This window comes from Bacillus rossius, chromosome 12 (assembly GCF_032445375.1).
Source record: "Bacillus rossius redtenbacheri isolate Brsri chromosome 12, Brsri_v3, whole genome shotgun sequence".
NCBI lineage: Eukaryota > Metazoa > Arthropoda > Insecta > Phasmatodea > Bacillidae > Bacillus > Bacillus rossius.
The window spans coordinates 31,079,402-31,096,468 of record NC_086339.1 but is presented as its reverse complement, the minus strand read 5'-3'; the positions used below and the strand labels follow the sequence as shown (position 1 = coordinate 31,096,468).

General features: G+C 35.1%; 1 protein-coding gene and 1 long non-coding RNA gene across 8 annotated transcripts in view; one reads left to right on the top strand and one right to left on the bottom strand.

The window, feature by feature from the left end:
• The window catches only part of LOC134537791 (uncharacterized), a 48,183-nt gene extending 33,971 nt beyond the window's left edge, over window positions 1–14,212 (top strand). Inside the window, exons 4-5 of the long non-coding RNA XR_010076041.1 lie at window positions 2,544–2,690; window positions 3,526–14,212. This is a non-coding gene — a long non-coding RNA (uncharacterized LOC134537791). The remainder of the gene's footprint in view (window positions 1–2,543; window positions 2,691–3,525) is intronic.
• Window positions 1–17,067, bottom strand: part of LOC134537788 (protein unc-13 homolog B) — a 1,087,975-nt gene that overhangs the window by 7,492 nt on the left and 1,063,416 nt on the right. For 6 of the 7 annotated variants that reach the window (XM_063378591.1, XM_063378590.1, XM_063378592.1 and 3 more), the window contains 4 exons: window positions 16,383–16,511; window positions 13,502–13,727; window positions 3,493–3,591; window positions 2,468–2,630 (listed from right to left, as the gene is read on the bottom strand). In XM_063378591.1, the coding sequence (XP_063234661.1) occupies window positions 2,468–2,630; window positions 3,493–3,591; window positions 13,502–13,727; window positions 16,383–16,511 (617 nt within the window). Of the gene's footprint in view, window positions 1–2,467; window positions 2,631–3,492; window positions 3,592–9,968; window positions 10,377–13,501; window positions 13,728–16,382; window positions 16,512–17,067 lie in introns of those variants that run through there. The other variant, XM_063378594.1, reaches the window with a different exon arrangement.

Here is a 17,067-nt window from a genome sequence, read left to right as displayed (position 1 = left end):
TCATCACTGGTGGGTGTCATGTAGGCGGTGGGGGGTCAAACACCACACCATCTCCACCTACCATACACGGGCAAACCCTACAGAAAGACACAATCAGGAAATTAAGACTCAACTACGAATTGGCCTAGATGAGGGCCATACCAAGTGGGATATCCACCTCCCCACTCTCATGTATTGTATCTGGCGCAGGACCAATGTGGTCACGGGCCTCTTCCCAGCCGAGCTGCTGCAAGGCCGTACCCTAGCGCTGCCAGGCGAATTGAGTGCCATCGGGACTGAGGACCCAGCCCCAGCAGATATCCAGCGAGCCGAGGCTCAGCAACTACTTTTCCAATTTGAAGTTCGTCAAAATCCTCAAGCCACCACTCCACCCACCCAACTCGCCCTCGGGCAGTTGGTCCACATCAAGCTTAATCACTTGTCAGCTGGCGGGCAAAAATTCTGTGTAGGCCTAGCACCCAGGTGGTCCAAACCTCAGGGGGTAATGGCTCGATTGGGGACCACTACTTACCTGGTCAGGACAGCCAAGGTCCACCGTGATGCTATGCGGCTAGTTGACGACTCAACAACACCTGAGCTACTCCTAGTAGCACCAAGGGGAGATCGACCCATGCTAAACCGAAATCAGCTAATCCTATCAGGGCCCAAGCAAACTAGAACTTTACCAAGGGAAAATGAATTGGGTATCAACCCCGAAACTCTTAAGTCTACTCCAGCAGAGACTTCCCCTGAGGCACCTGAAATGAACCAGCACAGCACAACCAGAATTTCGGGAGCAAAGCTAGTCCCCAACATAGTGGTCAGATAAAATCCCAGGCCGGGTTTGAATCCAGAGGTCTTCGAGTACCACCCAGCAGAAGCACCTACACAGTTTTGGCACACGTGCAATTCCGACGAGGCCGCCCCACTTGATGCCGAACCAGCTGGGAATAGAGCCTTCCAGGGGGATGGTAGCTCAAACACAATCCCAGAACCCACAGAGAGAGACCCGTCCTATGGCGCCAACCGTTCATCACGTGTGATTGAGCGAGGAATGTCCTGGGCCAAGGGAAGGTCACTACAATGGTAAGGATGATTCACACTCCAGGTCAAGGGGCCTATGATCACACTAACTCCACATGTTGATGACCCCAACTGTCTCCTTACTGTGTTGCCCTGTTTGGTACTTAAGATTTTAACAAAAATTTTTAAATTTTCTTTCCAGTAAGACTTGTGTTTATTTAAAATAACTGTGTTATATGTTTTACTAACGCGTCACGTGCTCTGCGGGTCACGTGGGGATGGGGGCGCGCACATATACAGGTTGAGTATGGCGCGGGGGTGTCAGTTGTGATAGTGCAGCAGAGAGATAGATGTCCACACGGGACTGGGTCGCAGAGACATGTCGCGCTGTTTGCTGAGGATTCAAGGTGGCCATCACGTTTCGACCATCTTTAATCAGGGGTCGTGAGTAATCACTACAACTTAGTCATGCATGCAGTGCTTAGTCGCCGGAGGTATACACATGATTAGGCTGGAACCACCAGGAATAGACCTTTGCAGCATATCCTGGCTGTCACGAGTTAAGATTTTGTTGCCAGCACCTATAATATTGCCTAGTAAGGGACTACTGGAACATAAGGCGTGGAGGCGAACTTCACCCCTCGACAGTCACAGAAGGGACATTGATAACACCCATGTATGAGCATGGAGTATGTTATTAAATGCAGCAATCTTTAATAAACTGTGTCTTGGAATAAACGCCAGGCTAGATGTAACAGTTATGATACCTGGGGGTAATTAATACCTAAAAACAATTTTTTTTTGTTTTTCACAAATCATTCAAAAATAAAGCTAAAATATATGTTATATATTGAAAAATGTATTTTTTTTTTGCATAAAATTAAACATCAGGTTATAATGGACAGTAAATACACAGATTGTAAGAGAAACCATTCCAGTCAGAGGCTGGTTTTGATCCCCAGACATCACCTTGAGGATATAGCTATAGAGCCACTGGGGCACATAAGACATTATGATTCTGCGATGGCTCTTTAATGCCTTGCATGGTAAGAAGGTAACAGTGATAATACAACACCCAGTCTTAACCTGGGACATTTGGCTCACACTACTGAGCAAACAGTGATAAATACAAGACAAATCAAGGAAATTAGGAAAGTAATTGGGCATGTTCTAAAGTAAAAAGAAACCAACCTAGTATTTTCTTGGAAAATTTTTAAGAAACCACGGAAAACAAAAATCAAAATTTGATAGCCAATTCCTCTAGAATGCAAGCCAATTTTTTAACATTAAAGTCAAAACAGAAACAGACATAAACATTTTTTTTGTAGCTTAGATTACTGATCTGTACAGAAAAAATATATTTATATGTATATTTTATAGTTTATACTGACAAAGCATTATAAAGTAAATTTATGGAAAAAATACAATTTTAAGACAGATAGGTTAGTTGAGATGATATACTCACAAGTGAAACGTTTCATTGTATTTTGGAGACCAGTTGTTGGACTTTGATTTGGTAGCTTGTTTTCTTTTCTTGTCAGCGAGATGAGGTCCAATCAAATTCACCTCCACAAAAGGACGGAAAATTCCAGAGACGGTGTTCCACTTGAGATCGTTTGCCGCCACAACTGTGAAAGAAACAAGTCAACCAAAAGTGGACTTTAGTTTGGTCGTTGCAATGCTAGCAGGTAGGTTCCTCTCAAACCTCATTGTACTCGCCAATTTATTTAAGGATGGCTGGTGCACAGCTGCAGCATAACACAGAATAGAACTTGATTCACACCCACTGATTATATACTACTTTCCTGTGCACGTGTAACACATTGAAGTATAACAGTTATATGGTAAATATGTATTCTGTATTTGTTAACTAAGTATAGAAGAAAAAGATTTTCTTTACAGTTGCATAATCTCAAAATTTAAGCACCATTAAACAATAGTAAAACAAAGTTGAACATAATCACTTATCAATTGAAACCTGTTATGAAAAGTAATGTTTTGTTTCAACATACATTTTAACTGTGTATAACACAACAGTCTTTATTACTAGATGCTACTGCACAATTTAACATAAGACCGAATTTTGTATAGTTATTTTCGTGGATTTTGAAATTTACTAGCAAAACTAAAGCACATTTAACCCTTTGAACTCTTATTTTGACCCTGCTAACAACTGTTGCATGCTGTGTTATTCACTTACAGCAATAAGTCTTAATTACACACAAGAAAAACAGTGGACACTACACACGCTACTAGTTATGTTTTTGCATTATGTATTTTCGGTGAAATTTCCAATTTTGTCCTAAGATACAGACAGCCGTTGGTTGGATTATTTTATTTTTTTTACACCTCACTTGAGTAATTCTTACTCGACAAAGAAGTGGAACCGGAAAATAAAGCTGGCGAACCTCGCTTGACATGAGTTCAGAGTGTTAAGCTTCCTCCAGGTAATCACGTATCCTCAACTAATGCAAGCGATGCTGTGCATACCTTTGACCGTGACCTTATGCTCCCCTGTTCCAGGATGCGTGAACAGGTCCACTTGAATGGAGACCTCCCCGACGCTGCCGTCGTCCAGGCTCAGCGTGTCTGCGAAGAACCACACAGTTCAGTCAGTGTCGCACAGTCATGAAAACACACAAATAAATTTTTCGAACACCAAGGAAATATGCTGGATAGGAAGTATCCAAAATCGTTTCAAATTACAGATATAATTAGTGCATACATGCCTATACAAAAGCTATGTAGTGGAGTAAAGTAATGATGTTATTCATAAAGCATTTTCATAATGGATATTTTTTCCCTCAACCATATAATACTGAAACTACCCTGGAATACACTTTGTAAACTTTAAATAGGCATAAAAATAAACAATTGCTACTTTAAAAATACTTATAATACCTCAAAGACATTAACCATTTTGTTGTTTCTCTTTTATATGACTAATTCAGTGCTATCTTTGATAAAAGTTACATGTTAATTTCACAATATATGTACAATCAAACAAAATAAAAGTTGAACTCCTAATGTGTGTACATAAGTAAAAGTACAATTTTATTTTTAGTTTGGGTTTAGCGTGTTGTCAACAACGAGGTCAGCAAAGGCAGTAACTCACAAGGACACTCACCACGGATATGCCAGGGCGTATCGTAGGAAAACATCTCAGTATTATTGGGAACCATGTAAAACCTAAAGACGGATGACCGGACTGGTATTTGAAACCGGAATGTCTTCCTGCTGCGCCCCTTCGCTCCATGGTAATGATAGGGAATCCAACTAGGTTTGGAACACTCCTGGCATATTTCAAAGTGATTATACAACACAAAACATTAACTTCACGATGTTAGTAATAACACTAAAGTCTACCACCTTCAGAATCTGCTATAAGGTAATTTATTACCATGTGTTAAATAGCTCTTTCCCCCCTCACTGTCTCATTCCCTCTTTCCGACCACAAATTACACGGTAAAAAATTGTCTGAAAAAAAAATAAAAAAATAAAAAAAAATTCTTAACACAAGGGGTGTTCCCTTTCATAAGTGTTAACACGTGTGCGTCTCTTTCACACTCACCAGTGATGTGTAATGAGCAAAACCATGTGATCTCATGTTGCAAATACACTTAAAATATGAATCCTGGGCACAAAATTTAATTCAGAATTCTTGGTAAATTAATGCGGAGTGTGATAAATATACGCAAATTGTGTTTTCAACTATGTTTATTGACGCGAATCACACGTAGTTTCCGCACCCGCTGCTGGAATTTGTTGCTGGAGCAGCTACGCCGAATACTGAATCATTCATTTTCCAGAGTGAAATTCTAAATTAAATAATGAAATGGCTACAATAAAAGGGAAAAAGATTTGAAAAAAATACTAAACCCCAGCTTTGGACTTGATTTTCAACAAGAAATTTTATTACAAATAATAAACTTTGGTTCGTGCCATCAGCACCGTGGTTACACATTTCTGTTCCATTTTACATCCGTTTTATTCACGAAATTAATCCTACCAAATGCTGAACACCGAAAGCTAAGATGTAACACATTGAAAAGACCATACTAAAATTAGGACTACCATGGAGCGAAGTGGGGAAGTAGTAAAACACTGGACTAACTTCAGGAGAATGTCGGTTCAAATTTCAGTCTAGGAAAACCAATTTCCATTTCCCATGATTTTCCAAAAACCTGCCTGACAATTGTCGAGGAAAGCGCCTTATTGTAGCCGGTAGTGTACTCATTCATCCTAATTTATAATGTGTGTTTCCAATATTAATAATTTTATATAAGCAAAGTGATGAGGTCAGTATAAGAAACAGTACTACCACCACCACCACCACAGCTTCTACCTTTTCCTGAGGGATTGGCATCATAAACTAATTAATTACCTTATAGACACAATTGACTAATATTTTATGACACTTTTACTTTTAGAAGACATCTGTGGGTATCAGTTTAACAAAAATTATTGTCAGCACAAAAAAATTTGCAAACTTAAAAAAAATTAGTGAATATGCATAGTATTATTGTCATATTCTTTCCGAGATTTATTTACTTAAATTTTTTTGTATAGTAGTTTTTAATTTAAATCAAAACTAACTTATATGCATCCATGTTAATATTTTAACTGAGGGTACTTTTTTTGGCACTCCTGCACCAAATACTTTGATTAGTTAACTCTCACTCACTCTCTCACTCACTCAGACAAGTGTCAGCTCAGGCCTTTATCTTCTGCATGACCCACAAAAAAAGTCACACTAAGAGTCCCTTCCTTTACCAAGCACAAATAACCTGGTCAGAAAAAAATAGGAACATTCTTGGCAGCTACTGTGTTCCTGCACTGGAGTTTAAACATGCCAGAAAATAAAATACATGAATGTTAATAAAATAATAATGATTTATTTTTACATAATAAAAAATTCAAACAAACAAGCTAAACATTTTTTTTTTAGTCCTACATCATATCTAACTATATATTAAAACTGATCACTGTACATTCTTTTTAAACCCACACGCCTGAAGTTTCTTCACGCCTACTGCAATTATTGCCTTACATTATTTGCTTTGTACTGTTCATGAATTTTTTTTTGCAGATTCAATTTTGATTGCAATGAAAAATAATTATTTATATTTTCCTTCCACAATTTGAATATTTAATAAAATTTTACCTGTAGTTATTGTAGCTGACTTAACCTAACCAACATTTCACTTTAATATTATTTATCTAATTTCCCAAAAACCACTACACTAAATATTTACTTTTTTTCTATAAGTTTTTATTGTATGTGAATTTTTTTGTGTGTGTGATTCTAATTCTTATTATTTAAATTAAAAATTCATATTCCAGAATAATTTTATATTTGTATTCATTTCAAACTAAAAAAACTGATATTCGCACAAGCCTACTTTTAATAAACTGTATAAACATATATTATTCTGTCATTGTAGTATAGTACAGACTTATTTCCCTGGATATTTTAGAGTAAAAACACAGGTAAGGATTTAAATTAGGAATAGATTACTTAAATGCATCAATAACTGTACCTAAAAAAGTTATTTCATTACACACTAGATGTAGTAGTACATCATTACTATAAATCATTCATTTGAGTAATTTTTTTCTTGTAATTCTACTCTGCAATATGCTAACAACTGTTGCATGCTGTGACTTAAATTGTGAAGGCATTATGTCTTATGAATAGTAGATCTATTTCACTTTATGTTTAGTTTTAATTATTTTGTATAAAACGTAATCCTGACATAAAAAAGAGTTCTAAGAAAATCTTATTACAAGTCCTGAAAATGGTTTACCATTCACTTGTAGAGACCATAATAAACTTAATAAAGGAAAAAATAATAATATGCAAGAGGAAAAAAGTAGTTTTTATAATGCTCCTATGAATAAATATATGATTGTTTAGATTTGATTAGTACAAGAAAGATAGTAAACAAATAGAATATTCCCAATAGCACACTATGTAGTAAGTGTACTGTCATTAGTCGAGGTGTTAAAAGTGTGCACTCTCTTGTACAAGAAAGAGGCCCATGTGTACCAGGCTTTAATAAAGGTACATAACAAGATAACTAATCTTTTACACCACATCTTTATCAGGTGAAAATTTTGTAACATTGAATATAGCTTTAAGCAACAAACAAAAATTAATTTTACACCCAAGAATTTATCTCAATAACATAACTATTTTTTTCAACCCTTATGTTAACTAAGGTTCAATGATGATGACTGATTAATACAGTCAATCAACAATCATGCAAAATCATAATTACATCCCATAACACTACTTACTTCAAAAACTCATGCAAAAAATGATATGAATGCATTCATTACGAGTGAAACACTGTTTTCAAATTTATATTTGGGTGTTCTTACCTTACTTTACAATAATTTTGCAATAATTACCATTAAATATTTTATGAAATTGAGGATACATGAAGAGAAGCAAAATTTTTGTAAAAGTTTTGAACAGTTTGAAGTTACCTGTGTGTACATTTTGGAATTATTTGCATGATGTGTCATTTAAGGCATAAGTCAAACCTAGAAGCTGAAAAACTTTTAAATATAAAATTAAATAAAAAGATTTTAAGCAGAAGCAAACAGACAGAAAGGTAATTTTTTTACTCTAAAAATAGGCTACAAATACTTAAACGTAATATGTATTATGTAATATGTAATATGTATTATGTATTATGTATTTTCAGGCCTCGTCTCCGAAAAAAGAGATGACGTTGGGAATGAAGACTAGGTTTTTTAAAAAAGGTTTCAAATGAAAAATAACCACAAACTACATACCTACCAAGGCATCAATGCAAAAAAAAATTAAATACATTTTCTTGTCTCTAAAATAAGGCTAGCAGTAAACACACAAGCAGGCAACTCACTAAGTGGTTATTCAAGAATATGCTAACTGCATGAATTTAAAACAAAATTTCACAGAATAAGCAATTATAAAGTGTACAGCAGAAACTTAAACAGGCACAGAGGTTAAATATTTTTTAAAAACTTATTTAGGTTGTACTAATTTTACAAGGAAATTTATGAAATTTTATGAAAAGACTCATTATTTCAAGTAGAAACAGTTAATGGAAAATTTGGCTTCACAAATTTTTACTGTGATACAGAATACTGTAAGATAAACATATTACTAATGTAATAAACTAAAAAAAATCATGGTAGTTAATTCCTGCCATGTATTAGTACAATGGACTGACTATATAAACTATTTTTAAATAACAATGTAGGTCAAAATTAATTCTTGACGAAAGACATTAGTTAATATTTTAATACTTACTAAGAAAAATATATTATGAATACTAAAATTATCTTTTCTGTTTGAAAAACCTTCTGAGCATCCATTTTTTACTATTTCAGAGAAATTTTGAAATATACTAAATGTACAGGGTTTTAGAACTCAAGGCAAGTACCAAATTTTACCGGTTTACCAGAGGTAAGTGTATGTCAAAGGCTACACTTGGCAGATTCCAAAGTTATCTCAGAATGCTACTCTTCAATCTTCAGAAAAAAAGCTGGTAAGAGCGGTGTTGTGTTAGTAAAAGGCTCTACTGCATAACGCGAGGAATATTTTAGTCCTTGATTCAATCAACTGTTGAATGTAGCAACTGTCCAAGGGTGTACAGGTGAAGAAAGTCAAGGAACTCTCAAAAAGTCATGGAACTTTAATAATACCAGCAGCCTTTTCCTTACTTAAATTTTGTTTTTCAACATCCCAATTCAGTTTATAGTCATACATTAAATATAAATAGGTTGACTGTTCTTATAATGAAGAAATAATCATTGAAAAAAGTTATCTTTCTAACCTAAACATATGCATATTCCTGCAATTAGTAGTTCTATTTTGTAATACATTTGCCCGTTTTTAATTTTGTTCAATTTATTTATGTAATAATGACCATATGATAAAATACTGAAAATGATACACCAGGTCTTTGTAGACATCTTGTGTCCATAATGATTCTGGTAAACAGCACGTGTGGTACACATAAAGTTGTTATGTTTGTGGAAAATCGTGGCATAGGCCTCAGAAATCTGAGCTCAGAATTCAATTTCATGCTTCCATACAAGTAAACTGAGCTGTAAAGTTTCAAGAGAAAGGTGGACAGATGGGTCTTGTGCTTGTCATGAAAGGACAAATAGTGTTGATGTTAATCCAAACATAACATTAAAATACAGCAGCAACAAATATGACACATTTAAAGTTCATGTTTACTAAAAGTTCTGGTCCCTACTTAAAAACTAACTCTTGATGTAATGAGGATTTTGAAATATTTCTTGTGCATTTTGTTTTACATGAATGGACCTGTTTCACCATAGGAAAGTGATACCCATTTTGTAGCATTCATTTCAATGCAGTGCTTTTAATATACTTTTTCTAAATTACTAAAAATAATAAATATTAATAATAAATGTAAGAGCTGCATTGTAACGTACCTTAACTTTCACAGGTACAATTAGCAAAACCTTCCTAAATAAAAGTACTGTATAATATATTAAAAAAGTTTTCTTTGATCTTGTTTGGCTGATAATTGTAACTACTACTACGTGTCTACTCATTTCAAATTTTACTCATAATTATATTCTCAGCAGAGTTGGCCAGTAAAATAAATCATAGGTTTAAAAATGGCAGTCATTCAAAATCATTGATAAATAGAAAGGACATTTTATCTAAACACAATTTAACTCATGCATCCAAAACTTGAAATGTACCTGTACTAGATAATTATCATTAACTTTGCCTGGAGTATAATTATTAAAGTAAAACAGCATATTTTACATAGATTATAGGCTGCTGATATCAAAAAACTGACTTTAAGAAAAATTACCACTAAAAATGAAATTTTTTTCGTGCAACACTAGAGTGGTGGAAAAAAAAAAAAAAAAAAAAACACCCACACACGCTTACTAATGTTGCTAAAAGTCACCAGTGCATTGCAGTGTTTGTACAAGTGCAATTACCGTTTATTTGGCATTGTTTGATTTTTATTACATTTTAATTTTCTGTTTAGAAATAAGCAGAAATCATTCCAAAATGGTACTAAGTAAACTATATTATTCATTCCTTCTAAGGATTGAAACGTGTGTGTATATAAATGCATTCTAATTGCAGAATCTACATAATGCGAGAAAAACTGTTGCGATGGATACTCTATACGTGGATAGCACTGCAAGTAGCAAATCTGCAGCGTAATGAGGTTTCCAGTGCAGCGGAGGATATTCGTTACCTTGCCGAGACTCTCGACGCTTCTTCGCTTTCAAGGGCTCTTCAAGCCCTTCCATACCCTCCTCTTCGTCTCGCTCGACAGAGATTGAGCGCTGCCTAAGGTTTGCTTTGTCGTTTAGGGGAACTTTTGGCACATAAATGAACAGGGAAAGGATAGACAGAGAGAACAAAATAACAGAATCGACACAACAAACATCACCAAGTTATTAAAAAAAAAAAATTCACACAGAAAGAAGCATTCAGTCATTATATGTACAGTAGTTTTTGTGATATCTTACACATGCATGAAACATAACCTGACATAACACATAATCAAACATTTTTTTTGGTACAAACACAAGCACACTACACACACTAGCATCAGAAGGAGGATGTAAAGCCACCAGAAACAAGCAGAGCAGTGCACAGCCATGTGGTTATGTCAGTAGAATACAAACAGAACAATTTTTTTCTCAATATGCTTTTAAGTGCATTCCAGCTGATACTAACATTTTTGGAAATAATTTCCGACAAGTCATTCCTGTTGACATATGCACACAATTCAACTCAATAATAGACTATGTTACACCTGTCCCACATTAGAACAAGTAGTTTCATGTTTTCAAGTTTTTCCGACTAAAAGAAAATGCTTAGAAAAAATTTGAACATGTTCAGATCAGATGAAATGCATTATATGTCAATAACTAACAGGTATGCAATAGCGATACAGTAAAACCCTCTTAAGAAAAACCCACTTATGAAATTTTCCTGCATAATAGATTTAAAAAAATTAGCTTTTGACCTATAAATATATACATACAATTCTACCCTTTTAATACGTTTAAATTTCTAAGCACCTTGAGAAACTTCTTAACAGGGATTTAATATCTTATGTCAGTACTGAGCACCCTGACCCAAGGAAACAAAATATTTTATCGGGATTATAGATGGCAGCACACAACTATGAAGACACAGGTTATTGGATACGAAATTGGCAAAGTCCTGTAGGAATTATCCTAGCATTTGCCTGGAGTGATTTCAAGAAAGCATGGAAGACCAACACTGTCAAACCTCCTTAATTAAAAACTGAATGGACTATAATTTTGGCACTTTGTAATAATGGAGTTTGTATAAACCAAACTATAGCAAATTTAGTCAGATAAATCAAAATTTTACATAAATTCAAAAGAAAATTACCGTATTTACCCACATATGGGTCACATATTTTATGCAAATTTTTAGTGTAAAAAAATTTACTGCCACTCATAAACGAACTTTGGGTTAAAAAAAAATTGTATTGTGTGGTTGAATATGTGGGTAAATAACTAATCTATGTTGCTTTTAATAAATACAACTCCACGAGTAAGTATAAATTGTTTAATCAAACCATCTCAGCAGTCGCATAAAGCTCTATGAACAGCACAGTTATTGTATGTGTGCAGTGTCTGCCGCCACACCGATCACGTGTGTGAGGCCACATGGCAGTGTTGACGGTTTTCCCTCCCTCTCTTCTTTGTAAATGTCCCGTGAACTGGCACCAACACAATTAACGTGTCTATCATGAGGCAACTGTGCCCAATAATTACAGCTTTTTGAATAAAATTTCCTACTCTTTCAACTGAACATACCATGACAAAACTGGAGTCATCGCTGGTGTTTATAAGAGCACTTTTAACACTCCAGCCTTGCAGAGTTTCTATAGAAGGAACTGACAAAGAGTAGCTTGCCTCCTCCGGGGTAAAGGGATAGGTAAAAAAATAAAATACAATGGAGGAAAAGAAATCCAGGTTATAAAAAATAGCAGTCTTCTCCTTAGTCTTGTTAGGAAGTGCGAGAATTTGATGAGGGGAGGGGAGAAGTGGCCCACCTCACACCCTCTCGTAGTAATCAGAGAAAGAAGAGCAGAGGGTCAATGCCAGTGTCATATTTCTTACGCACCAACAAACTGAGGAAAAGATCACTTCACTTGTATCCATGGAATTCTAGTGAAGACAAATATAATGACCCTTACAATGAATATGTTACGATTTTTTTTTTTGCCAAAAACTAAGGGTGCGACCTATAGGAAGGGGCGACCCTTCTGAAGGTAAATACGGTAAAATAAACTTATAATTACAACTAGAGATATCATCAATTTGGACGAATGTCTACTTCCTAAGCTGTTTTCCCCATCTTACAGTGAACCTTTGAGGCGGCATCAGTACTGTTTTAGTTGAAACTTCAAAATTTTTTTATTTTTTTATAATTTTGTGATGTTAGTATAAACCATTCTATAATTCATGTAATTGCTTCCCCAAGGCACAAAAAAAACAAATTTGTATTACATAATAACCATATTTTGAACTGAACAAACTGTTCAGCAGTGTAACTTTTATGTGATTTCTAGGGACTCTGAAAACACTCTGTATCAACAGACTGAAGCCAAGCTAAATCTATGCAAGATGTTTTGAATAAAGCATGTGTCGTCAAAGTAAACAATACAACGATAAGAGACAGTTCTAGGTGTCTGAGTAATCAAAAAAATATATTTGATATTCATGAATAAACTGATATTAAATTTATCATTTCAAATCAAATAGCTTTTTTGATGATTTGATATCAATAAATATAGCAAGTGTGATTCATTTTAAAAATATTTTTATGAAAAGGGTGTAACTTTAATGAAGCTAAGAACATTAATTGAGAAATTTGGATTTGTTTTCTGCCAATACTATATAAACAATTTTTACATGCAACAAATAAGCAGTGAATTTAATTAGAGATTATTAAAAAAATACTAAATTTTTAGGAATATAAGCAGTTTGGATTAACAAAATAATTTCCAAACTTAAAATTTACTGGTTTAAGAAAATACATAGCAATTTTTTTTTTTTTTTTTTTGCATTTTACATCACACTATTATGGTTCCATATATGTTTCTTTCTTTTTAGTTTTACTGTATTTTGCATATTTTGTATTAATTTTTCTTGGACACATGTGTGCAATCTGAAAGTAAAAAAAAAAATATCCACTGTATGTTTAAATTTGATCAGAAAAATATTCAATACTTGTCAATAATTTGATATTTGATTCGAAACTCAAATCAATTAAAAATAAAAATATTGACTCGCAGAAGCCTAGACAACCCTATTAATCATCAGCTCTAAGAGCGTAATAGGACGGGGAGAGTCCACTCAGCACGGCTTCATGGAAACGCCGGGGTGTCGGGAATCGCACCCCACCCAGGACTGAGGACAGAGGATAGACGTGACAGCAGCAGCGCACACTCACCCTCGTGCATCTGCGACGTGACGAAGGTCTTGATGAGCGTGTCGGTGGTCTGCGTGTACAGCGAGAGGGCGTAGCGGAGGGACTGCAGCTCGGGCGACTTCTCCAGGAAGGTCTTCTTGAGGCCGTTGCCGCCCGCGTGGAAGTACTGCTTGATCGTGTCGAGAGCCACGTCCAGCACCGCGCACTGCTTCGGCGACAGGTTCTTCTCCACGTCTTTCGAGATGTCCTGCCCGGGCAGTCGCGACACAGTTTTCGTTGACAGAACAGAAGAAATATCGAATTGCTAAACCTACGTATGATAACTAAAAATAGTCATGTTGAATCTTCAAACACTAAAATACCATTGAATCTCTAGTAGGATTTGAGATTTGAGGAATCTTCATATATATAAATCCAGTGTCCTGATGTTTGTTTCCAGTGAACTCATCACCAAGTCAACCAATTTCGACGAAAATTGGCATTTATGTGTAATTTTTTCCAACTTGAGAGATAGGATAGTTTTTTATTTTGATTAATGGTCTTAATAATTTATAATTAATAATAAATAACCGATCACCATGGGTGAACAAAAAAATCACAGGTCATAAACATACAAACAGTAATTGTGTGACATTTCTCTATGTCCAACACACTGTCATATAGCGCTATCCCGTTTGCTTTAACTCGTAGACAATAAAGCTCCATGTGTTTAGCCCGGGCAACGCCAGGTACTGCAGCTTTTGTGTGTGTGTGTGTGTATGTGTATGTATGTATGTATGTGTATATATATATGTATATGTATGTATATGTGTATATATATATATATATATATATATATATATATATATATATATATATATATATATATACATATATATATATCTCTGTGGAATTGTAACTAAATTCACTAATTCAACACAGACACCAGACAATCTGTAATGCAATCGGTTCATTAGTGTTTTGAATTTTGATTTCAGCAAACACCTAGTGCCTCAAGTTTGTTTGGGAATGTGTATCTACAATGGTTACGGGCAGCATTGTACCACTAGGAGAAGGGGCGGGTAATGACAGGGAAGACGAGGTAGCGGGCGCGAGAGCTCACCACACAACAGATTGGTTGGAGTATTTTTGTGAGACAGTGCACAAAGAGATGTACATATTAGTGAATCTCATAGTAAACATTGTTGTTCCTTCATTTTCAGCCCTGCGTTACGGTAATCTTACAAAAAATAAAAAAAGTTATTTATTCAATTTTAACTTATGAATTTCAGTTACTACTCAATAGTAATAAAAAAAATACTACATCCTACTAATTATATAAAAGTGAAATTTTGTGTTTATGTTTGTTACTCCATGATGCCCAAACGGCTAAACTGATTTGGATGAGATTTGGTATACAGCTAACTCATAACCTGGATTAACACACAGGTCACATATTACTATGAAATTCCATTCCTAATACGGTGAAAAAGGGGTAAATTCATTTTTATAACAGAAAATCATAGGTCATAGACATACAAACAGTAAGTCTGTGTCATTTCTCTATGTCCACCACACAGACACACAGTAAGGTCTGGAAACTTTATATCCTTCTCCTTGGTGAGAACCGTCCGCTTAGTGGAGCTCACGGCGGCTAGCGAACTAACGGCGCTAATAACAGTTCACTTTTGAACTTCGTCAATAGATGGCATTGTCTTGAATTTTAAATGCGCTATTATTTAGGGCGTAAGTCATGTCTTAAATTTTCGTTCGTTTGTCCCGTATCCATTCCTACACCATTCATCTGATTGTGATGAAATTATGGTGGGTTTCTGAGTTAGTACAACTATTTTACAATAGGTGGCACACAAATCGTTGCAACAAATGTGTTTATTTCATATATGTAGTTTAGTGGCAATTCATATGTTTTCGGTGTATGAGTGCACACACATTACAGAATTGAAATTAATTAAATAGAAACAGCGATAATTAACAGAATTGAATTGAATAAAATACAAACAGCGACATTTCAGTTCATGTGTGATATAAACAATATGTAGCCAAAGAGTAATTTCAAAAAAATGTTATTTCATATTGTATAGCAGCAGGTCATCTGTTTTAGTTGTATGAGTTCGCACAAATGACACAATTTAAATGAATTAAATATTGAAAGCCTATAAGCTTAGAGGCGAGGAGGGCCATAACATGGCTGGGACTGCGGAAAGGTGTTTGGGAGCAGGTTTAATTACTTGAAATACATTGTGATAGATATAGTGTGACGTAGAGAGAAACGGAGACAAGGTGATAGAGCGAGGTATAGAGAAAGAAATGAAATTAGATAAATATATAGATATATATAGAGGCATATATAGAGAGATATAGAGACTGGTATATAGAGATAGATTTAGTGGGAGATAAAGATGTATATATGTAGCGATAGATATGTAGATAGATATATAGATACATAAATATATATTTAGAGACAGAGATGCTTTGTATATGTGTACATTCTTCAAAAAAAATTATAAAAAAAAATTGATTGAGGCAGGCAATGCATGGCGAGCATTAGCTAGATAATGGGAACTTTTAAATATCAGTAATATTTCATTTTTCCACTTTTTTTTATAGTGCTTTACAGTGTCTAGATTACATATAGGCCATCCTTTTTTTAGATCTATAAAGAGGTAAATAACTACTATACACTGGCAGAAAAACATCTGCGGGGTTCTGCAAGTGATAAAAATTATTTTGCACACTTGACATTCAAATTAAGAAGACAATTACTGTCTTAGCTGATTTAAAAAAAAGTCTCCTTCACTGTGTTCAAACTGGGCAATGCCGGGTACTGCAACTAGTACAGTATTTTATAAAAAAAATATTTTTTGACATAAATTAGTTAATGGTTCATAACTTTGAGACCTACCATGACACCTGTTATTGCACTTTTCACATCTTGCTTGCCCATTGGGTTCTTGAAGAGCCGAGACATGTCTTCGATCTTAGCATTCGCTGCAATGTTCTTGGCATTATCAGTTAGGTTCTTGAGAATCATCTGAAAAAAGAATACACTGCTATTAAACCATTTGGAAAACAATTTTAGGAATTACCAACTCAAGCCGCACATGACTGAATAAATTTCATGCTGAAATGACACACTGCACTATATTGTTCCATGTTAAATGTAGTTAAAAATAACTTAAAATGTACAGAGAGCAAGGCATATTCATATTTCTACAGATTACTATCTATTTTTTTCTCTTTTGGTAGAAACTTGTTTGTAACAAATACACTAAAAAGGCCTATTAAAATAAGTAATTTTTCTTAAAACCTTACACACTATAAAATTGTTACGCAGGTTGGTACTGCGTAACGAGGAAACTCGCCCCTGCGGGCTAGTGGGATACCACCCGCCATACACTGCACGGACTCGGCGCGCGAATTTCAATTGATGCGCGTTGGATAGCAGATCCTCGGGTCCACTCGTGCCGAATCGCCTTTGATCGGAGCACGTGGACGTGGTCGGAAGTTTCCGAGCCGCGTTTCCGATTCAGGATGTCCAGAATATTCCTCGCTGTTTTAGTATGGAGCGCAGTGAGTATATAAGCAGG